At 34.8% G+C, this 23,010-nt stretch overlaps 3 protein-coding genes and 1 pseudogene across 3 annotated transcripts; all 4 read left to right on the top strand.

Moving 5' to 3' along the window:
- Window positions 1-5,189: 5,189 nt before the first annotated feature.
- Window positions 5,190-6,914, top strand: LOC129900112 (glycine-rich RNA-binding protein 2-like; annotated as a pseudogene).
- Window positions 6,915-8,184: 1,270 nt separating this feature from the next.
- LOC129899519 (uncharacterized) lies at window positions 8,185-13,431 on the top strand. The gene is made up of 10 exons (XM_055974519.1): window positions 8,185-8,548; window positions 10,040-10,134; window positions 10,304-10,371; window positions 10,483-10,526; window positions 10,750-10,827; window positions 10,914-11,067; window positions 11,434-11,586; window positions 12,054-12,164; window positions 12,704-12,769; window positions 12,961-13,431. The coding sequence occupies exons 1-10, from the start codon at window positions 8,280-8,282 to the stop codon at window positions 13,057-13,059; spliced, it is 1,137 nt and encodes a 378-aa protein (XP_055830494.1). The 5' UTR covers window positions 8,185-8,279; the 3' UTR covers window positions 13,060-13,431.
- A 599-nt stretch (window positions 13,432-14,030) lies between these two features.
- LOC129901426 (uncharacterized) lies at window positions 14,031-18,755 on the top strand. The gene is made up of 3 exons (XM_055976596.1): window positions 14,031-14,416; window positions 17,784-17,880; window positions 18,394-18,755. Exons 1-3 carry the CDS (start codon window positions 14,146-14,148, stop codon window positions 18,464-18,466), a joined length of 441 nt encoding a protein of 146 aa, XP_055832571.1. The 5' UTR covers window positions 14,031-14,145; the 3' UTR covers window positions 18,467-18,755.
- Window positions 18,756-20,064: 1,309 nt separating this feature from the next.
- LOC129899616 (uncharacterized) lies at window positions 20,065-21,601 on the top strand. The gene is made up of 2 exons (XM_055974628.1): window positions 20,065-20,194; window positions 21,160-21,601. Exons 1-2 carry the CDS (start codon window positions 20,152-20,154, stop codon window positions 21,381-21,383), a joined length of 267 nt encoding a protein of 88 aa, XP_055830603.1. The 5' UTR covers window positions 20,065-20,151; the 3' UTR covers window positions 21,384-21,601.
- Window positions 21,602-23,010: the final 1,409 nt, after the last annotated feature.

Below are 23,010 nucleotides of genomic sequence, written 5' to 3'. Positions count from 1 at the left end.
ATAGATTATTTCTATTTTATCTCAGGTGTGTAGATTAAATGACTCGAACTAAAAGGAAAAAAATGTATATATGATGTTCCTACTAAAAGCTCAAAAAGAATGCAAAGTAGTATCCAAAAAGAGGTTGAACAACTACAAAATAAAGTCACTGATGAAACACAATTGACTAACCTTGTTGAGCATATCATTACTGATGGTAAGATAGTGTCAAGCCCTAGACAACTAGATCAAAATTTGGAGCAACTTAGAGAAGAAGAAGAATCCAAAAAAAATAATTCTTCCAAAGATGTATATGATTCTAATGCTACTGATAATTTTAAAAAAAAAATAAAGATAATGGTGAGGGTACAGAGGCTTCAAAAGATGAGGATGAGGATAAGGATAAAGAGAATGAAGTTAGATCAAAAGGGCATAATGATAAACCTATACCGGAGTCTCCACCAACCAATCCTTCTGTTCTAGTCCTTCAATTGCTAGTCCTTCAACTTCTAGTCCTTTAGTGGACAGTCATTCAACCACCAATCCTTCAGTTGATGATCCTTTAGTTGCCGATCTTTCAATCGAATTTGTCAATCCTATCAGTTATTTATCTTATCGCTGTGAGACACCTATGGATACCCATCCAGACATGATAGGTGATTTTGTGGTAAGAGTAGAATTGGAAAAATCACTTAATGATTTTAGAGAAATATTGCAGAATTAAAATTTGAAAAAATTCTTTAGGTCTACGGTGCTTGAAAAATATCTAGACCTAGATGAAAGTATGAATGCTCGATTTCAAATGAAGTTGGTATTTCAACTTCTTCGACGTTAGATTAAAAGTGAGAGAACAGATGAGTTTTGGATAAATTATTGTGGCATGCCTATTTTCTTTGGCATGAGTTCGCTAATGTAACTGATTTGAACTTCCATTTACCTCATCATTATGTCGCCAAGTAAACCAAGGTAGACAGAAGATATAAAAAAATTCTCGATGCGATGAAAAAGAAACATTGCAAATGGAAGGAGTTGTTTGAGTTTTTTAAGTCTAAGAAAAATTTTAAAAAATGTGAAAAAGTCACTATGTTTAGTTTTTTGGTACACTATATTCTCTATGGTAAAGATTCAAATACAAATGTTCGTGCTTCTTAGTTTAAACTCTTAGCTAATGGACAAGCATTTTGTGCCTGTCCATGGGGTCGAGAAAGTTGTACTCTCACATTAGAGTATCTAGTGATGGTTGTGAGTTCAAATGTTAAAACCAACAATCTTTGTGGCTTTTCGTGGGCTTTTATGGTAAATATTATTTACTATTTTTTAATTATTACTATGTTTATATTTTTTTTATTATTTATGACATTATTTTATTTAAGCTTGGGCATTTGAAATAATTCCTTATCTTCGCAAGCAATTTAAAGAGTTTGATGAAGAAGTGTCATCTCCAAGGATCCTTAAATGGCTACAGTGAGCAATAACAGTAAAATTGAGACTCACGGATTATTTGATCCTCTGCAAATTGATTTCTGAAACATAATATAACTACAGTTTATTATAGTAATTGTTGCATAATTTATAGCAATTGCTGAAAAATATGCAGAAACTGTTGCACACAAATACAGCTATAATATGTTTTCAGAAGTCAGTTGTTAATTGTAATTTACTGATATAATTTTATTCAACTATTTTCATACATTATTATATTTGTTAAAATAATTGATTCTACTACATGTACTCGTGGATACCTACAACTGAAAATGAGAAGCAGATGGACATTTTGACTGGATTTGTACCTTTGAAAGTAGAGAAATAAGATTCAAAAATTAAAAAATTAGTGAAAGATTTGATCGGAGTGATGACCATTAGAAGAGATAAAGTCAATGCTTCAAAAATTATTGATGATATTCTGACAGATGTTGCGGGTGTTGGTTGTACTGATGCTGGTGCCGGTTGAATTAGTCGGAATTATTTAAATAATATTTTTGTATTGAATATTAGAATATATTTCATATTATAATTAGTGTTTATTATTTTTTAATTGTTAAATTCTGTTGTTGCGGCTGTTGAATTATAGCGATTGCTGAAAATCTTCTGGCAATTGTTGTAATATACATCAACAAGTTAGGTACTTGTTGGGATTGTTCTAGGAATTGTTATGAAATACAACAAGAAGTTAGTTATTTAGTTAATTTTGTTTAATAATTGTTGTAAAATATCTCAACAAGTTAGGTACTTGTTGAAATATTTTTAACAATTGTTGTAAAATACATTAGCAAGTGTGACGGACCTGACTTCTGAAAAGAGTCTCAACTCTCCTAACAGTCATTTCTAATGATATGTGGGATTGTGTTAGTCCAATTTAAGAATAAAAGTTAAACTTAGTAGAGATTTTAAGTGAATATGTTGTAGTAAGTTAGTTAGTTGTTGTTTAAAATTAAAGTTAAATTTACTAGATTTTAATTGAATATGTCGTAGTAAGTTAGCTAGTTGTTGTAAGTGTTATAACAATTGAATTATAACAATTGCTAAAATTCTTTTGAAAATTATTGTAATATACATCAACAAGTTAAATATTTGCTGGAAATATTCTAGCAATTTATGTAAAATAGCAACAGAAAATTAACTAATTGTTGAAAGTGTTATAGCAATTAATGTAAAATGCATCAGCAAGTTAGCTACTTGTTGGAACTCATTTAGCAACTATTGTGAATTATCTAGCTGTTGTTGAATGTTTTTATAGCAAGTTAGGAGTTGCTATAATAAATTCAGTGTTAGTTTGATGGATAGATCATATCTAATGGTAGATGAGGTGGTGTTAGTCCAATTTAAGACTAAAAAATCTAATTTAAGATTAAAATAAATTTAATAGCAATCTTATACGTTGAGATAATAATTAGACAGGTAATATATGATCAGTTGGGAAATAGCACATATAAGTCGGTCTTACTATATTAAATTAATTATTAGTTGGATGAATCAATTATATCTAATGATAAATGAGGCGGTGTTAATTCAATTCAAGACTAAAAATTATATTCAATAATGACCTTATACATTGAGATAGTTATTAGACTAGTAATAATGTGTGATCAATTGAACAATTGCACATGTAAGTCAATTTTGATTGAGTAAATTGATTAATAGTTGATTGGATCAATCATATTTATTGATAATTAGAGTGGTGTTAGTTCAATTTTAGACAAAAGTTAGATTTAGTAAATATTTAGTAGATAGTTGGTGAAAATACTATAGCAATTGTTGTAAAATGTATCAACAAGTTAGCTACTTGTTGTGACTTATCTAGCAACTGCTGAAATTACTCATAGCAACTTAGTGAGTTGCTGTGAATTATCAAGCGGTTGCTGAATGTTTATATAGCAAGTTAGTTAGTTGCTACAATATATTGAGTATTAATTGTATGGATAAATCAATTACAAAGTAATTTATTCATAGAAAACGATAAATCGAGTAGTTACACATGTAGTCAACCTTGATTAAGTATTTTGATTGTTAATTGATCATATTAATCATATTAAATGATTAATAAAGTGATTTTGATATATTATAATACTTAGATTTGATTTTAATGGTGATATTATACAGTTACATAGTAATTTATTTATAAAAGACAATAAATTGAGTAATTGCACGCGTAGTTAGCCTTAATTGAGTAATTTGATTGTTAATTAATTACATCAATCATATTAAATGATAAATAAAGTGATTTTGATATATTATAATATTTAGACTTGATTTTTAGTAGCGATCTTGTACAATTACATAGTAATTTATTATAACAGACTATAAATCGAGTAATTGCGCGCGTATTCAATCGTGATTGAATAATTTAATTGTTAATTGATTATATCAATCATATTAAATGATTAATAAAGTAATTTTAATATATTATAATATTTAGACTTGATTTTAATGGTGATATTATACAATTACATAGTAATTTATTTATAATAATGACAACAAATATCTTAGTTGCTGCAGCAAATTTAGTAACTTGCTAAGAATTCTCTCAGCAAGTACGACAATTACTTAAGCAGATTACCTACTTACTCAGATTTTTCTCAGCAAGTGAAGTAGTTGCGTAAGCAGATTGCCTACTTGCTGAGATTTTTCTCACCAAAAACAACAATTGCTAAATCTATTTGTCAGACTTGCTGAGATTTTTTTCAGCAAATACAACAGTTGCTAAAGAAGACTAATTACTTGCTAAAATTTCTCTCAACAAGTGGAACGATTGCTGAAGTATACTGCCTATTTGCTGAAAAAATCCCCAGCAAGTACAACAGTTGCTGAAGCAGACTGCCTACCTGTTTATTATTCAACAATATCACATGCAATGTTTTGAGAACTTAAGTATTTATTAAAAAAATTGTTCAACACCAATATTAGATATAAATAAAAAGAAGTTCACTTACAATAAATAGTAGTTACAATATCAAACTTATTTCTATGGACCATTTCGCTCCGAGCATGTTGTTCTTTTTTGCCAAACCCTTTTGCATATGAAACATTTATTTTTCTTTGTTGAAAATGTTTCTCTGATACCTTTTCTTCTCTTTAGTAGTCTTTCTTCCCACCTTGTCTGGCTCAACATGCGGAGGACTTGGGACCAGCAAACAAGATTCTAGAGATGCAAATTCACCGAGATAGAAATAATAGAAAGATTTGGCTTTCTCAAAAGAACTACTTGAAGAAAATCTTGAGACGCTTCAAGATGCAAGATTGTAAGTCAATTTCTATCCCACTTCCTATTAATTTCAAGTTATCCTCAAGTATGAGTCCTAGCAATGAAGCAGAGAGTATGGAGATGTCTCGAGTACCGTATGCATTATCAGTGGGAAGTTTAATGTTCGCCATGGTATGTACAAGACCTGACAATGCACAAGCAGTGAGAGTGGTTAGTCGATACATGGCTAATCCTAGTAGAGAGCATTGGAATACTGTTAAGAGGATCCTGATATATATCAAGGGTACCTCAGATGTTACAATATGTTATAGAGGATCAGACTTTACTGTTAAGGGTTATATTTATTCAAATTATGCAGGTGATATTGATAAAAGCAAGTCCACCATAGGTTATGTGTTACTCTTGCTGGAGGAGCTGTAAGCTGGGTTTCAAAACTGTAATCTATCGTAGCTACATCCACGACGGAAGAAGAATATGTAGCAGCTACACAAGCTAGCAAAGAGGCAATATGGATGCAGATGTTACTGGAGGAACTCGATACAAACAAGAGAAGGTTGCTCTTTTTTGTGATAGTCAGAGCGCTTTGCATCTTGCAAAGAATCCAGCATTTCATTCAAGGACAAATCACATACGAGTTCAGTATCACTTTGTTCTTGAGAAGGTGGAAGAAGGTAGTGTGAATATTTAGAAAATTCACACAAATGACAACCTAGCAGATATGTTTACAAAGCCGATCAACAGTAACAAGTTCATATGGTGTCGATCTTCTATTGGCCTAACAGAAACGTAACATTGCAGTAATTGGGTAGAAAGGATGGTTTGAAGACTTAATTGATTCTCAATTAAATCTTCAAGTGGAAGAATGAACGATAGTCAAAAATGGTGGCTTAGAAAAGTCAAAAAAATGGGGAAGAAAAAGTAAAAGTTAGGTAGCAACTTTTACAATTGTTGCCAGCCTTACGCGTTTTGATTGAAACGCAAAACGCGTAAAAACCTTTTACGCGTTTTGTTTCTCCTATAAATAGAGGGCATCTTACCCTCATTTAAATCATTCAGAAAAGTGAGAATAAGAATACAAAGAGAGTTATACACCAAGATAAATATTTTAGTCTTGAGTGTCCTCTTTAGTGAGTTGTTTCTTTTACAAGAGAGGAGTGTTAATTGTTGTTTTCTCCTTATATTTGAAAGCAGTGTACTCCATATTTTAATAGTAAAATCCTTCTACCCCTGGTTTTTCCCCTCTATCTGTTTGAGGGGTTTACACGTAAAATTCTCGTGTCTAATTTATTTTCATTATTTATTATCATATCAAACTTTAGTTGTGGTGCTTCCTCCCCATAACAGAAATCAGTACATGAGGAGGACTTGCATGTTAAAGGAGCATCGAATACAAAGAGATTTTTTGTTGTTGGTCTTCCATTATCTTTAACTGAAGGTAAAGAGTATACATGATATCATTTCTTATTTCTGCCAGTTTAAAAAGTTGCTGCTTAAACCTATGGATTAATTTCAGATGAGTTGAGGGAATATTTTTCTTCTTATGGCAATGTTGTGGAGCATCAGATCATGCTGGATCAAAAAACTGGTCAGCGCCGAGGTTTTGGCTTTGTGCGGTTTGATAAAGAAGAAGCAGTTGAAAAAGTTTTATCTAATGGCCATATGCATGAACTTTGTGGCAAACAAGTGAGTAATTAGAAATTTATACTGCCCAGAACTGATTGTTGCCTCTTTTACTTTGATGAAACAAAAATAAATTGTCGTCTTTAGGTTGAAATTAAGAGGGCTGAGCCAAAGAGACCTGGTGCTAAACATACAAGTGAAAGTCGGCGCTACATTGTTGTGGGAGTGGTTCAAAATCATATGGTGGTTCTGTAGAGTTTTTTGATGGTGGATATGGTGGAAATATGGGTAGCGGTTATGGTGGATATGGAGGATATGAAAGATACGGTGACAATGGTGGGTATGACAAGTTTTCAGGAAGTTATGGCGTAAGTCCACAGGATTTTACCCTGGATACGGTTATGGATTTTGGTTTGGTGGGGCTATGTATGGTGCAGCTGGTTACGGAGGCAGCAGCTATGGTGTGCCTGCTTACTATGGTGGTGGTAGTGGTTATGGGAGCAGTGGTAGCGGCTCGAATGATGGGGACAACAGAGGATATGGAGGTGGTGGAGTAAATGGTGCCTATGCATATGGGAATGACGGTGCTGCTAATGGAAGGTTTCATCCATAATGGAAGTGACAAGTTCGCTTCCGAGGCTGCAAATATTTGATGCCTTTTGACTGTTGCGTTTAGGTGTAAGATGTATTAGCCTGTTAACTTTGGGATAAGGATAGCATAGTTCTTGTTTTAACTTTTACAAGTTAATCAACCATCTTATATTGTAAGAAAGGAAAGTTGAAAACCTTGTGATTCTGATCTCACATTTGGATGAAAATGTTTACGCCACTGGAACTCGCATTTAAGTGTAGATGGCAACTTTGTATGAAAACTGAATGCCTGTGGGCAGTGGATGAGTTTTTTTACTAATAGGAAGTAGGAAGAGCAAGAGAAGTATAATTAAATTTCATTCTTTTCAAATCCAGATTGAAGATTTTTCAAGCATATCGTCGTGAAAACCACAAAAATATGATGTCATTCTATATCTGCAACAGGAAGATTTTTCTTTATGATTTTTTAATTACTAATTATATCATTTTACATATTCACTATCCTTTGGTACATGAAATAGGGCAAGTTAGACAAAATGTCCATTGGTTAAATTTCTTACACAAAAAATAGTTCATTTAAAAGAATAAGCCACTTATTACAATCCATTATCGGACCAAATATCAGATGGGATAAGGGGTCATTTTGGCACTTTTATCTTTCAAACTTGGTCAGTTTTCTTATTCTTCATCCTTATTCTTCGTTTTCTTCTACTAACCTTATTTTTCGTCTTCTCCTCCTTCTTTTGCTGCTTCGTCATTCTTCTTGTCCTTCTTCTTCTCCTTTTTTTTTTAAAAAAATAGGAATTTTTGAAATTTTTACAAATAGTAGGAAATATTAGTAAATATGGTAATATAACATGTGTAAATAGGTAATTTTGTACCGTAAATGTGAAACGTTTCGAGCGAATTATATATCAAAAAGATTCGTAATATCGAGAGAATTTTATATCTAAATTTTGAGACTGTTTAGAGGTGATTTTGATTTGATAGAAATTGAATAGTCAGTGTACACTTTATTTATTGTTAAGCTATATTCAATTTTTTAAGTATATCATAATGTATACTATATTGTATAGTCAGAATATTCTTTTTATAACTTTTGACAAGTTATATTATACAGTATATTTTTTATAATTTTTAGATATTTTTTATATAAATAAAATATAATTATATTTATTATAAATTAATTATTTTATTATGTATATATTTTAAACTAGCCCAATGAAAATTGTAGTGTAATAAATAGCCCCAGAACGCCGTTGGAAGCGGTCTGTCTATTTTTGAGCGCTTTATTTACCCCCTCGTTTTCCTGTCCTTCACGTCACGTCCCTTTCTTTCTTCTACTCCTGAAAATCACTCAACTCGTTCTATTTCTCTCTCTTTCTGAATGAGGCCTTCTGGGGCGAAAGCCAACTTCTTGCCACCTGGGCTGGTTTCCAATCTTCAAGACGTCCTTTCCAGCAGAAAACGTGCTGACAAAAATGAAGATTCCAGGGAACCCAAATCGGTTTCAGATGATGCTGGAGAGGTTGACGATACAAAGCCTATCGTTTTAGTTACAAACGCTGATGGAATCGAATCCCCTGGCCTCACCTATCTTGTTGATGCTCTCGTTCGTCAGTGCCTGTACAATGTTCACGTTTGCGCTCCTCAATCGTCAGTTCTCTTTTAAATTTCTCTCTCCCTGTTACTTATACGCATTTTCTTGTGATTAATTGTCTCATGCATACTCTCTCTCTGCCCACCCAAACAAAAAAGAATTATGCCTAATTGCAATGGTATTTTAGTAAGGTGGTTCAAAATACAAAGAAGTAAAACACAAAGAAGCCAAAGAGGATTATTTCAATCATGTGTAAACGGTGTATAATTTTTGGAATGAAATGAGTCCAAATTAGAGGGGAATAGATAAAGGCATTTCCATAGCTAATCCCAACAAGTTTTGGATTGAGCCGTAGTAGTACTTCTGGGATATTGTACTCTTGTGGTTGGCCCGTGTTTTGTAGATGTTGAAATTCTATAATGCAGGATCTATTGGTTTTTGTGGTCGAAGAGATGGGTCCTGAGTTAGCTTTGTTAATTCATTGCAGTTTATATGGAATTCATATCAGAGATTTCTAATGTAATAGTGGAATAAGACCAATATTAAATTTTGTATTAATAAGACAATGTTGGTTTCTTATTATCAATGAAAACCTTACTTGATAAAAGAAAAGGACAATAAGGAGAATGGTGATTTCGCCAATGTAATCCTTCATGTATTAGTTATGCTGCAATTAGCGTATTATTTTCTACCAATATAGGTCATGTAATTGTTATATTACTTTGCTATTATCTTATACGTCGATTTTATTATTACATGTTGTTGCATTTGTTTCGGTTACTGTATTAGTTGTTGTCTCTACTTTTCATTTCCCCTTTTGTTTTTAGCATGTCTTCTTCACTACTATATTTCCTTTCGATACTTAATTTTGATATGCTCACATGGTAAGAGTAAGGCTCCATACACACCACCCTCCCCAAACCTGACTTGTGAGACTACACTGAGTATTATGTTGTTGATGGGTCATGTAATTGACAAAAATGTCATTTGAGCTATTACTTGTTTTAATCATCTGTTCCTTTTTATCTCTCGCATGTTTGTTAATCATATCAAAAGTAGAATTATAAGAAATGTATATATCAAACTTTTATGTTTAAAAGAGGGTGGATTATTTATGTATTTATAAAAAAAAAAAAAAAAAAAAAAAAAAAAAAAAAAAAAAAAAAAAAAAAAAGAGCTATTACTTGTTTTAATCATCTGTTCCTTTTTATCTCTCGCATGTTTGTTAATCATATCAAAAGTAGAATTATAAGAAATGTATATATCAAACTTTTATGTTTAAAAGAGGGTGGATTATTTATGTATTTATATATGCATATATATCATATTTTAGTGTACCTCATTTTAATTGTCTTTAAAAGTTGTTCTTTATTAAATAGCATCAAAATTGTCAATCATATGTTTATATATTTTTAAATATTTTTACTCACATAATAGAAAAACTAATATTAGATTGGGTAAAATGATTTAATCATAATCTGTTTGCGATCCAAACAAACCGCTTGATAACTTATTGTTGATGTGTTTTCTTCCCAATCCTATTGTAGAGATGAATCAACAGCAGGCCATTCTTTTACTCTGAAAGAAACCATTGCGGTTACTTCGGCTGAGATTCATGGTGCTACTGCTTATGAAGTTTCAGGTATGACACTCTTATTATTGGTTTTTAGTGTACATGTTTTACTCCATCTTTTGTTGGAAAGTTTGTAATTGATATTTACTTGAGCTTTGTAGGACTACACTTACATTTTGAAACTACACAGTATTTCAGCTCTAACATGTTAGGCCTTTTGAATTTATTCTGGTGTCAGGGACTCCCGTAGATTGTGTGTCGTTAGCTTTGTCTGGTGCACTATTTTCCTGGTCAAAGCCTATGATGGTATGTTTTGACATGTTTTCAGTTATACCATTTTCCTATTTCATTTTTGGGTTTGGTATTGCTTACCTTGTTGACTATCCTCTGTTTTCTTATTTCTGCTTGGAAATTTAGGTGATAAGTGGAATCAACAAGGGCTCAAGTTGTGGCCATCATATGTAAGTAGTGTTTTCTTCTTATGACCTTCCTTTTGTCCATATCTACTGACCATGTTCTTGTTTAGTGAACTATAATTTAGCACAACTTTTTTGTTTGAAATCATTTTATAATGACTACTGCTCATATTGAAGTTGTGAATTGGCGCTTTCTTGTTCTCTTATTCCTTATTTATCTATCTCCAATAGAATTTTGTGATTATTTGTACTACTTCACTGTTTCCAGGTTTTACTCAGGTGTTGTAGCTGGTGCAAGGGAGTCATTGTTTAGTGGTGTGCCATCTATATCGATATCACTTGACTGGTATTTGCCTATCATTTAGGGTATACTACTGAAAATTTTGATCACTCTTGATGGTCTTAACAATGTATACCCATAATCTATTTTAGGAAGAAGGATGAAAGTCAGGAAAGTGATTTCAAGGATGCCGTACGTGTTTGTTTACCATTGATAAATGCAGCCCTTAGAGATATAGAGAAGGGAGCTTTTCTCAAATGTTGCTTGCTGCATGTGGAAGTTCCAAAGTCACCTCTGACAAACAAGGTCTGTTTTATTGGCACCCTTGGGGAGCTTCTTCCCATTGAGAAAAAATAGAATTTTTTGGACTTATGGTTCCTTGGTCAGACCAGTTCATCAAAAAGAGTTTCCATTTGAAACTGCTATTTCTCAATCATTCTGAAGAATGTACGTGTGACTCTATTGGTGTTGGCATGCAAAAGCAAAGTTTTAGTCTTCTTTCCTTTTTCTCCCCAAGTTCAACCACATAGCTGTTTTGCTTTGCAAAAGCAAAGTTTTAGTCTTCTTTCCCTTTTCTCCCCAAGTCTTACCACATAGCTGTTTTGCTTTAGTATATTATATCTCTTCACGTATGTGGATGTAGAGAGATTATTTTTGTCGTTTATGTGACAGGGATTTAAATTGACTAAGCAAAGTCACTGGAGCCCAAAGCTTTGCTGGCAAGCTATTTCAGCAAGCAGGAATCCTGCTGCCGGACGTTTTGTTCCCAATCAGCAAATTCTTGGACTACAGCTTGCGCAACTAGGCCGAGATGCTTCTGCAGCGGTAAGTTGACTGGTCCTTTACTGGCATGTGGTGAACTAGATACTTTATAATGGTGAAATCAAGTGGGTAATATTGCATTTAAGTGAGTGACAACTCTATTGCTCTTTAAGTTAAACAAGATCAAGAATTGCACTGTCTCCTATCCCTATATCTAAAAGGAATTTATATGGAGTTGAAAATTCTGTTAAATATTAAAAAAGTTTAGTTGCCAGAGCTCAAGGAAGGTAGTGACTTAAAAGCTGATTCATTTCCCAGTTTCCAGTGAGATGAGTAGTATTTGAGTGGCTTCTTTGATTCTGTTGTAGTATGCAATAAGACAAAAGTGCACATAAATGGGTCAAAATAGAGTTATTTGTGGCAAGCTTTTGGAACACTTTGCAGCCCCTGCTTGTTTTAGTTTTCTCAGTCAAGGTTTGCGTTGTAGATATTCTTAACCATTCAGAGTTACAAATTCTCATTTTTTTCAGGGTGCTGCTCGTCGGTTAGCCACACAGAAAAAGAATATAGAGGAGGTTGAATCTGTTGGTGCAGCAGGGAAATCTGATCCGAACCGGAAACCCAAGTACTTCAGATTGGAGGTGAGGAAATTTTTTCCTTCTCTATGGAAATATCGTATCCAATTGCTGTCTTGGATGACTAGTAGAGGAAGCTTCAGGTTTATTTTCTAATTGAAAATACAATTTTCAACTTAATTAGTCTCTGTCGATGGAAAAGAAACAACTCAAGTGATTTTGATGCTTTTCTCAGTCGTATGCTACTGTCTTTGTAATGATAGAGCATGCTTATTCTTTCTTTTTGGTTGGTTTCTTTTAGGTTCTCAGATGTTGCAAAGTTAATGTTTCTCATAGACAAGTGTCTCGCGATTTTTTTTTAATAAAGATCGCGTTGGGTAATAAAAAATAGACTTAAGCTTATTTTTCATTTTCCAGTGTCACATTAATCCAATTTATGATTTCCTTTCTCTTTGAATGGCTTGTGCAGGAGTGCAAAATAGCCAAGTGTCTCACACTTCCTATATAATAATCTTTCTCATCTATGCCATCCCCATTTCTTTGTACTTAGTATCAGTTGGTTCTGGTATTTAAGTGAATGACTTTATTGCTTGTTTGCGCTGCAGTTACTTGACAAGAAGCAGGAAGAAGAGGATGAGGATTTAGATTTTAGAGCTCTTGAAAATGGCTTTGTAAGTTTATTACTCATATCCTTAATGTAATTGTCCTTTTTTCCCACGCAATGCTGAGAGAGTGTTCTGGATTTGCTTAGCTGTTACTCTGACCTTATTCTCATATGTAACATTACAGTTTAACAAATCTCCTTCTAGTGATAAGTTGTCTTTATATGCTCTTGACCGATTGATATTATTGTGCTCAACAGATAGCAGTCACTCCAGTCTCTCTATCAATGTATGTAGAAGAAGATGTTCATGCGGCTGCTTCAGAGTGGATTTCAACTGCATTAGAAGTTGCACGATGAAATTCATCCAGTCACACCTGATCAGTAACCTTTTGTACATTTCAAGATGAGTTGAACATGGGGTCATATAGGTTACCCGTTGATTGTTGATTTGTTTTTGTCTATTACCTCATCCTTTTGTATTTTGTAGTGAATCTAATTCACCAGGTGATGATTCAGAAGTGCCAATTTTTTTTACTTGGTACCACAGGGTTGTGTTGTAGGTTCCTTTATTGACGAAGTGTTGGTTAGGCAGAATAATTAGGTTATTCTTTTCTACCTTGTATACATATATAAAAACACCTAGATGAAATATTAGTGGAATGTTGTTTGTTACCTGATATGCTGAAAGTTGAGTGCTTGTTTATTAGTACCAGATTCTTTGTGCACAAATACTAACACTACCCACCTAGTTAAGTTCTTAATTTTTTGCAAGTTAGCCGTTTTTAAATCAACTTTGTGCGCGTGAGTAGACGTATATGTATGGAGTTTGGCATGCTAAAATGTAACTTCAAACAATTTCGAAGTAACTTCCACCTATTTTTACATGATGTTCAAGCCATATAGTACCAATTTTTTATACAATTGAACTCACTTGATGTTTAACTTCTAATGTGTACCAACAAAGTAACTCAAGATACACACACCTTAGGCACCTTATGACAAAAAGATCTAGATCCTAAAAAGAAAAAGGGCTAGTTCAAATATATACGATAAAATAATTACAATAAATATAGTCATGTTTTATTTAAAAATAATTAAAAGTCATAGAATATAATTTACATATATATGAGTTATACACTGACTTTATATTATGATACACTCACAAAATTGAATATATACAAAATGAAATTTAACATATAACGAGTGACGTAAACTGGGTCCATACTCCATACATGGCTAACATAATTATTTCAAGCTTAAAGTGACTATTTGTGACAACTTAATTGTGTTAGAACTCATATCAAGAAGCTCAGGCCCACGAGAAGGATCGGCCCATATAGGCTTAAAGCTCTTTCAGAAGAAAAAAATGGTGGAAATTGGAAGAACTTGGAGAAGTAGATACTGTGCTAGGGTTTAGCATCGTTCTGTATCAAGTGAGAGAAAATGTCTTCGTCTTCATCGAAAACTTTAATTCGGACTGGCGTTTCTCTGATTAGCCGTTTGATGGCCCAAAATTTAAGATGTTCAGCCCAAATGCCAGAAATTGCAAATCCGACACTCACTTCTAGGCTTTTTCCATCTCTCTCCTCTCAGTCTCAGTCTCCGATTCGTCTTGATTTGCCCCAGTCCGACGTTGATTCGTTCAAGAAGGTTTCCACTGAAGGTTTCTTATATCCCACTGGCCTTCCGTCTCTTCCCTTTTTCCTCCCTGACGGTAAATCTCTTTTCTTTTCCCTCTATATTTCAATTTATACTACTTTTTTTGTGTAATGCTGGTATTTAACTGGAACGTTAAGGTACATAATACTTTTATTATTATTTCATTTGTGATATGAAATGGGCCGCGAATATACAGGATTCATATAGCCGAATTCAATTACGTTGGAAATTGTGGCATAGTTGAATGATTGATTTAGATTATTTTTAGGTTCACACTTAACAGAAAAGTTCAATATATTTTGATCATGGAAAAAGTTCTTCTTTTTTCGATCAGGCAAAGATAATATGCCTGACCGATCCATCTAAGGCTGCAGTTTGTACCATGGGTCGGTAAACTGTTGGTTAACTGATAGAAGTCACCTCTGGAAGTTTCTTGAGCCGCTGCCTGTTCAAGTTCATTGATTACTTACAGTCAGATTAAGCTAAGATGAGTTATAGTCCAACCTTTTGAAGTTTATGTGTAGGTCAAAGATTGGGTTTCAAATGTATAAAATAATAAGGGGTGTCAACTTGCCCAACTCAACCCAATGTGGGGTTGCACTAGTTGCTCTCATAGAACTACAATTTACTAATTATATGTCTTGATAAACTTTTGTTCGTTTTCAATGCTACTGAATTTTGCAATTAATTGTCAACCTTTGAACAATGTGATGTTTGTTTCATCCTCTGAATCCGTGGTTGAAACTGCATTTCATTTTAATGATGCTTAAATTTTAAAAAGTCAAAATACTATCTAATGTCTACAAAAAGCAACAGTGAGCTATTGGCAACCTCTTCTTCAACCAAAATTGACAAAGAGTTTAGTTTTCAGTGAAAACTAGCTTAGTACTTTTTCGAACTAGAATGGAACAGGAGCTCTCATTTCTCAAAAGATAAATGAATTGAAAAAAGAAGTACCAACAAGGTAGATGTAACCTGTTAGGTTGCCGATTTTTAGCTCTTTGTAACACAATATTCTGACTGGTCATATGTGTTAATTCATAGTTAAATAGTAAGGATGTCAAATGGGTGGGTTGGGCTGGATTTGGGCGGGCCAAAATGGGTGAGTTAATAAATGGGTTGGGCTAAAAAATGGCTCAAAAATTACTTGGGATGAAACGGGTTGTGCTGAAATAGGCTAAAATAGGTTGGGTCATGACCAGCACAATTTGACCCAATCTTTTTAACTGATTCCTTTCTGCTAAAAGTGGAGATAGTTTCCATCCATTATGGTTACATTATATATACATCAAAAGACAGCAAATGTTCGATTCTGAAAACTCATTGCACATTCCAAAAACAAATTCAGTACTTTAGTTTATATTCTATGGTTATCGCAGTTCTCGTGGTTCCCTGCATTCTTACTGGAACTTGGAGAGTGCTCTCTTAAGAAGTTAGGAAACAAGAATTATCTTGATTTGTTACCTTCTCGAAAAAAAAGAATTATCTTGAAGTTAGACAGCCATATATAGAGTCGATAGTTGTATGGCGGCTCTTTTTTGTCTACTTGGTTGCTTTCTGATGAGTTAAATAAGTTTTTTAGGGAACAAGAATTACCTAGATGTTAGACAATTATATTTAGAGTTGATAGCAACCAAATAAACAAAAAAGAGCCTTCATACAGCTATCAACTCTATCTTCTTTAGAGTTGATAGCTGTGTGGAGGTGCTCTTACTTCATCAAAAAAAATGGAGGTGCTCTTTTTGGTCTATTTGGTTGCTATACGCTTCTGCAAAATATTTATTGTTGTTCAATTCAGTTTCCCAATGAACAAAAAAGCTTGGGTAGTCAGAAATTGAACTTGTTATATAACTCTGAGTTTTTTGCACCTCCGTTGGACCGGTAATTATTTTTGTAAAAGCTATTAACAATTGACAGTTATTTGTTATTTCATCTGTATCCATTTAAACCGTCAGAGACTTACATACAAAGAATCATGGAATTAACCTGGTTTTACATGAATTACTGAATATGGTATTCATCGACTTGGAAAAGGCTTACGATAAAGTCCCACGAGAGATACTATGGAGATGTTTGGAGGCTAAAGGTGTACCTGTAGCGTACATAAGGGTGATCAAGGACATGTACGAGGGTGCCAAAACCAGGGTAAGGACAGTAGGAGGGGACTCAGAACACTTCCCAGTTATGATGGGGTTGCATCAAGGATCAGCTCTTAGCCCGTTCCTATTTGCCTTGGTGATGGATGGATTGACGCGGCAAATTCAAGGGGAGGTGCCATGGTGTATGCTTTTTGCGGACGACATAGTCCTCATCGATGAGACTCGTAGCGGAGTTAACGCTAAGCTGGAAGATTGGAGACGCACCTTGGAGTCTAAGGGGTTTAAGCTGAGTAGGACCAAGACAGAGTACCTAGAGTGCAAGTTCAGTGAGACACCTCAAGAGGTTGGCGCGGAAGTTAGGCTCGGGGACCAAGCTATCCAAAAGAGAAGTAGTTTTAAGTACCTTGGTTCTATCATGCAAAACAGCGGAGAGATCGACGATGATGTCACACACCGTATTGGGGCAGGATGGATGAAATGGAGGCTCGCCTCCGGTGTGTTATGTGACAAGAAGGTGCCACCACAACTTAAGGGCAAGTTCTACAAAGTGGTCGTTAGACCAGCTATGCTGTATGGGGCGGAGTGTTGGCCAGTTAAGGTCTCCCACGTGCAAAGGATGAAGGTTGCCGAGATGAGAATGTTGAGATGGATGTGTGGGCATACCAGGAGTGACAAGATTAGAAATGAGGCTATTCGAGAAAAGGTAGGAGTGGCCTCGGTGGAAGACAAGATGCGGAAAACGCGACTGAGATGGTTTGGACATGTGAATAGGAGAGTCCCAGATGCACCAGTGCGGAGATGTGAGAGGTTGGTCATGGATGGTTTCAGAAGAGGTAGGGGTAGGCCGAAGAAATATTGGGGAGAGGTGATCAGACAGGACATGGCGCATTTACGGCTTAACGAGGACATGACCCTAGATAGGAGGGTGTGTAGGACACATATTAGGGTAGAAGGCTAGTACATAGTTGTTTTATTCTCCCTTACTCGTAGGCGTATTAACGCACTATGATTTCCTGTACTCTGACGTATGTTATTTATGGTATTTATGTTATTATCTAATAATAATATCTACTGTTTTTTGTGTTTTGATTATACTACTGTTTGGACCGTTTTCGTCATCTACTGATTTACTCTAATATTCCTGTCTGACCTTTTTCTATGTTTTTATTGAGCCGAGGGTCTTTCGGAAACAGCCGTCCTACATTAGTAGGAGTCAGGTCTGCGTACACTCTACCCTCCCCAGACCCCACGATGTGGGATTTCACTGGGTTGTTGTTGTTGTTGTTGTTGTACTGAATCTTTCTTCTATTTCTGTTCATGCAGTTGATGATTCTTCGTCGAGTGGGATGCTTTTGTTTCCTAAGAGAACCTACCAACCCAGCAACATGAGGCGCAAAAGGACACATGGTTTCTTTGCTCGGTACGCATCTCTCCCTCGCTCTTTTAGCCGCTGGACAAATGGGCCACATTCTCATAAGAGTAGAATTATGCACCATCTGGCACCTATTTTATTCTATTTTAGCTTTTTGGGTCTTGGAGTTGTTGAAATAATATGCACTAGTCCACTTTTGTTTCCCTTCCTATTGCTGGAAACTGTAGGATTACAACATATAATACATTCCCCAGTGTCATATTTAAGTTATTTTAGAACAATTCCAGCTAGTGGTAAGTGTACATGAAAGAGGAGACGGGAGTCAAGAATATCCCATGTACTGCTAGGCTTAATACGTAGCCCCGGATTCTGGTGTGCTCTCATTCTGGCAATGAAAATTAGGTTTTCATTTGCGTCCTAGGTTACCTGATCAGCTTAGTCATTTATTTGTCCAGCTAGTTTGATTTTTCTCGTTTCACTTGCTTTTATAGTAGTCTTTTGTCTGGATTGCTCATGTTATTTGTTGAGTTCTGACGAGCACATATTTTAATCATTGAGCAGCAAAGCAACAAAGGGTGGGCGTAGAGTCATTGCTCGACGTATTGCAAAGGGTCGATCAAGAATAACAGCATAACAACATTTTTGTTGCATGGTTCACAAGGTGTACGGATCAAGACTAGAAGGCTGGTTCAGGGCATTTCACGGACAGCTAAATAGGTGAAGTTGCGACTATTGAAATCAATGGGGTGAGGAGGTGATGCTTTGGTGAGACTCAAACTGGAGTTTTGTACTTAGGCCCCTACTTCCCAGCTTTGTCCCCAATTCTTCATATTTTTCTTAGCTGGTTTTATTTCCCTTAAAGATATGTTTTGATCTGTAATAAGGAATTCTTTTTCACTGTACCCAAGGGTCCTTGAGATTGACGTGTGAGCAAAACCTATTTATTGAAGTTGTGATCTTGGCAAGGTCAAATTTCAGACACTTTTCATTGAAGTTGAGGCCTTGGCAAGATCAGACTCTGGACATTTTTTGCTAAAATTATAACCTTGACAAGATACAACTTGAGACATATATCGATTGCACATCAGAAATATAATGATTTGTCAATGTTAACGCAAGACATTTTTTGCTTAAGTAGACTTGTTGAGGTCAAACACTAAATATGTTTATTTGAAATTTAGTCTGGCTTGTCAAGATCCAGAAGGCATTTTTTTAAACCGAAATTGATGTCATGACAAGATTCACTTCTTCAAAACATAATACTTTATTTGTCATGAATTCAAAGACTATTGTAGTATAACAATTAAGAAGAAAACGAAGAAAGGGGGAGGAAAGCAGAGAAGAATAACTTTGTTTGAATTTCCTTGTATTTTGGGTGGTTGTTAACTTTTTGAAATGGCTATAAATTAAATAGGGTGCCTAGTGAATAATACAGAATCGAATTCGACCTTACACGTGCAAATTCGGATTAATCGGGCTACAATGCGGGTACCTGCTACAGATGAGAAACAAAAAATTTGGTAAAGAGCGTTTCCCTCGAATTCGACCTTACACGGTGCAAATTCGGATTAGTCGGGCTACAATGTGGGTACCTGCTACAGATGAGAAACAAAAAAAAAAAAAAGAATTCAACCTTACACGGTGCAAATTCGGATTAGTCAGGCTACAATGCGGATACCCGCTATAAATGAGAAACAAAAAAAAAGACGAAAATAATAAAGAAGTAAAGTGAACATAAATTCAAGGGGAAGTGTACAAATATCTATTTTGGGATCATCATTTAATTCGTATTTACTATTTAATTATTATTTTGGGGGGGACAAGTTTACCTATTTTGGCAAAATTTAAGCTATGTACGATTAAAGTTGAAAATTTGTATCCGCTTTCAAACATTTTTATCTGAAAATGTGATCTTGTAAAGACCGAACATCGAACACTGTTGCATGCAGTTTAATATGACTTGCTTAAGCTAACTTCAGACCTCAAGACTTTTTTTAACTGAAGTTTTATCTGCCTTGCCAAGGCTAACTTCAGACATTTTTTACTAACATTATAGTCTTGATAAGGCCAAACTAGAGTCATTTTTTTTGAGGTTGTAGAGATCAATATCACAAAACAAACTCTTGCACACAAAAATTGGCTAAAACTTGAGTCATTCTCTCTATTGGGCCCTTTGGAAATCCAATTCGCCCGAGGCCCACGTTTTCGTTTGTATTTTACAGTAGTATATTCGGTTGAAACAAAAAAAAAAATCACATCTCCCGGACCTGACGTTCATCGGCTTCTCTCCTCTCCTGCAAAACGGTATCAGAACCTGCCATGGCAGAATCTAGAGGCAATGCAGCTCCAACATCTACTGCAGGTAACATTTCCTATTCTCTTGGTGTTGCAATCGAAAGGGATTTCTTGAGAGAAAAAAATATTTCAAATTAAGATGCTGACAGATTTTAATTAGAACAAAAAAAAAATGTACGTTTTGGGGGTCTTTCTAACTTACCCACGTCCTATTTCCTATGTATTCATAAAATAACTGTACAGAATTTCATTTTTTTGCTCTGTTAAGATTGTTCCAATTTGAGCATGTTTTCAAAATTCAATCTTTTTTATTAATTGATACTGAAATTGGTATGTGCGTTGGATATACCACGTGTCCCAAATGTTGTGGTTCTTTGGTTATCTTATATGGTATTGGATAATCCTTTGCCTTGAAACTTGCTTTTGGATTGAGTTAGACTCAAAAGGTTTATTCTTTATTAGCATAAGGTTAAGGCTCATACCAATTCTCGATGTAATCTGTCTACATTCCAGTTGTGGGGCCTGGGCGTGCGGGGGTGTTGGATATTCCACATTGATCGGAATGTGGTCATTTGGTCTCGATATATGGTGGCAATCCTTGCCTTTGAAGCTTTTTTTGGGATTGAGACAGACCCAAGCACCGTTTCTTTATCAGGGTAGGACTCATCCCAATTCTTGATTTAATCAATGTTGGGCCCCTGTTGTTTATTGTCCACATTTTAGTCACCGGACTGGGTGTATGGGGGTGTTGGATATCCCAAATTGGTGGGGATGTGATCCTTTGGTCTAGTTATATGGTTTTGAGCAATCTTCACGAGCTAGATTTTGTAGTTGAGTTAGGTCGAATTTCATTTGTCTTTCTTTATTATGATATTGGTCTGCCCTTTTCTTTTCAGTTTGTTTTTGTATCCTCTCTTGTTTGCTGGGAAATGATTTATTTATGATGCTAATCTGGCCTAGCCTGTTGTTGTACAAACTTAGGACGTTAGATGTCTTATGTTCCCCATTTCCATTTTGATCTTGTTGTATTAGATGTGAAAGATGTAAAAGCACCAAATTTGATTGAGCGCGCAAAGGAAGAGATCGAGGCTATGATTCACCACGATAAAAAGCCTCACCATCACAAGGAAACTCATGGAACTAGTGATGACATTGATGAAAGCACTCCAGTTGATGAAGTTAAGAGCCCAAATGTATTTGAACGAGTTAAGGAAGAAATCGAGGCAGTTGTACAAAGTATCAACCCCAAGAAATGATCTAGCTCTTGTTAAATTATCTCTTCTCATGTCATTATTTAGCAATACTGGTTTCCCTGTTTCCTTCAGATGTGCAATAGCTAGTTGCTATGTATAAATAGTACTGATTCCTTGGTGTTTTCATGGAAGGGGTTGCTATTGACAACAATTGATGTGTAATGATCTTTTAGAAGGATCCTTGCTGATTTTTTTAAAAATAAATTGTGGTATTCGAGCTAGCTTGGGTGCACCTCAATTAATTCCATGGGGTACCTGGTACCTCCCTTATTAGCATAACTTTGTCTACCAAAATTTCGATAGATGAAAAACAAAAAGCAACTAGTGTTTTTGTCTCTGCGGGATTTGAACCTGAAATTTTATGATTACCAGTCTACTTCATTGACTACAAAGCCACACCCTGAGGTGCCTTGCGGATCTTAGTTTCTATGAAATGACAACTATGTCTTGAAGTTGTCTCAAATTTAACATTCCAGTGCAGTTGAAACATTTCATTCAGTACTTGTGCTGGTAGGAGATAGCATGTATCTAGGGAATAGTCAAAGAAACATGTGAGTTGGCTCAAACACCACCGTCATATATATATATAAGAAAAAAAATATTGCAATATCTTCCCATGGTAAAGTATATGAAGCCTAGTGAAAAGATCTAGTTCTGCCCCCACTGAAAGAGTTGCAGTGTTGAAGTTGAGGGTTGAGGGCTAATACTGCAATCCAGAAACAATTTTTGTACCTCTCAAGGTAGAGGTAAGATCTACGTACATCCTACCTTCCTCAAACTCTGGGATTACACTGAGTATGTTATTGTTGTTGTAATGGTGAAGTCCGGAACAGGTTAGAGAGACCTAACTCAAACCAAATTTTCAGTACCTAGAAGCATTAAACCAGCTGAAACTAATCTGGAAACATTTTATCTGCTAATTCTATATCCCCATATTGTTCTTTGTTTGCCATTGAATTATGAATGTTTATGGAAGTTTCCTAATGTAATTGACTGGATCAATTTTTTTGCTGGGAATAAAGTTGAATAGGAAGGGAAAGAAAAGAGGGAATAAAGGAAAAAGTTTGTCTAGGAAAAATTATTCCCAGCTGATTAAAAAGGAAAAACAGAAGCTGCAAGGCTTGCTCTAATAATAACAATGCAGGACATGATGTGTGAATTTGGCACACGTCATGAGTTTGAACTCAGCGGTAAACAAAACTCTAATATGTAAATAGAGAATAACAAAAAGACGGGTTCATTATTCATTAGGTCATGAGTTTGAATTCTCTGGTAAATAAAATTTTTATATTTAAATAGAGAATAAAATAAAATGAATTTATTATTCACCGAGTATCGAGTTGGATTCATCATCTGATCTCTTTTTTATATTACATAATATGAATTAACTTTACATAAAAATGAAAAAGATTTCTTAGCTAACAAAATTCTGGTTCAACAAAACTTATCCCTGACAAGTGACAAAGCTACATCATATGAAGCCTACACAACAGAATCCAATACACTTTCTATCCACTATGCACCTAATCCTATGTTGTCTTATAATAAAATTACGGTGAATATTTAGTATTCAAATAGTATGCTATAAAAACTTGGTACATTCATGTCATTAAATTCTGTGATTCCTAAT

The sequence above is a fragment of the Solanum dulcamara genome, chromosome 8 (assembly GCF_947179165.1).
Source record: "Solanum dulcamara chromosome 8, daSolDulc1.2, whole genome shotgun sequence".
NCBI classification, from domain to species: domain Eukaryota; kingdom Viridiplantae; phylum Streptophyta; class Magnoliopsida; order Solanales; family Solanaceae; genus Solanum; species Solanum dulcamara.
This window is presented reverse-complemented; position numbering and strand designations above follow the sequence as displayed.

Coding starts and splice junctions, on each gene's coding strand:
- LOC129899519 (XM_055974519.1), top strand. CDS start 8,280: ATGAGGCCTTCTGGGGCGAAAGCCAACTTCTTGCCACCTGGGCTGGTT. Junction 10,527..10,749: donor TCAAGTTGTGGCCATCATAT/GTAAGTAGTGTT, acceptor CACTGTTTCCAG/GTTTTACTCAGGTGTTGTAG. Junction 11,587..12,053: donor GCCGAGATGCTTCTGCAGCG/GTAAGTTGACTG, acceptor CATTTTTTTCAG/GGTGCTGCTCGTCGGTTAGC.
- LOC129901426 (XM_055976596.1), top strand. CDS start 14,146: ATGTCTTCGTCTTCATCGAAAACTTTAATTCGGACTGGCGTTTCTCTG. Junction 14,417..17,783: donor TCCCTTTTTCCTCCCTGACG/GTAAATCTCTTT, acceptor CTGTTCATGCAG/TTGATGATTCTTCGTCGAGT. Junction 17,881..18,393: donor ACACATGGTTTCTTTGCTCG/GTACGCATCTCT, acceptor ATCATTGAGCAG/CAAAGCAACAAAGGGTGGGC.
- LOC129899616 (XM_055974628.1), top strand. CDS start 20,152: ATGGCAGAATCTAGAGGCAATGCAGCTCCAACATCTACTGCAG. Junction 20,195..21,159: donor AGCTCCAACATCTACTGCAG/GTAACATTTCCT, acceptor TTGTTGTATTAG/ATGTGAAAGATGTAAAAGCA.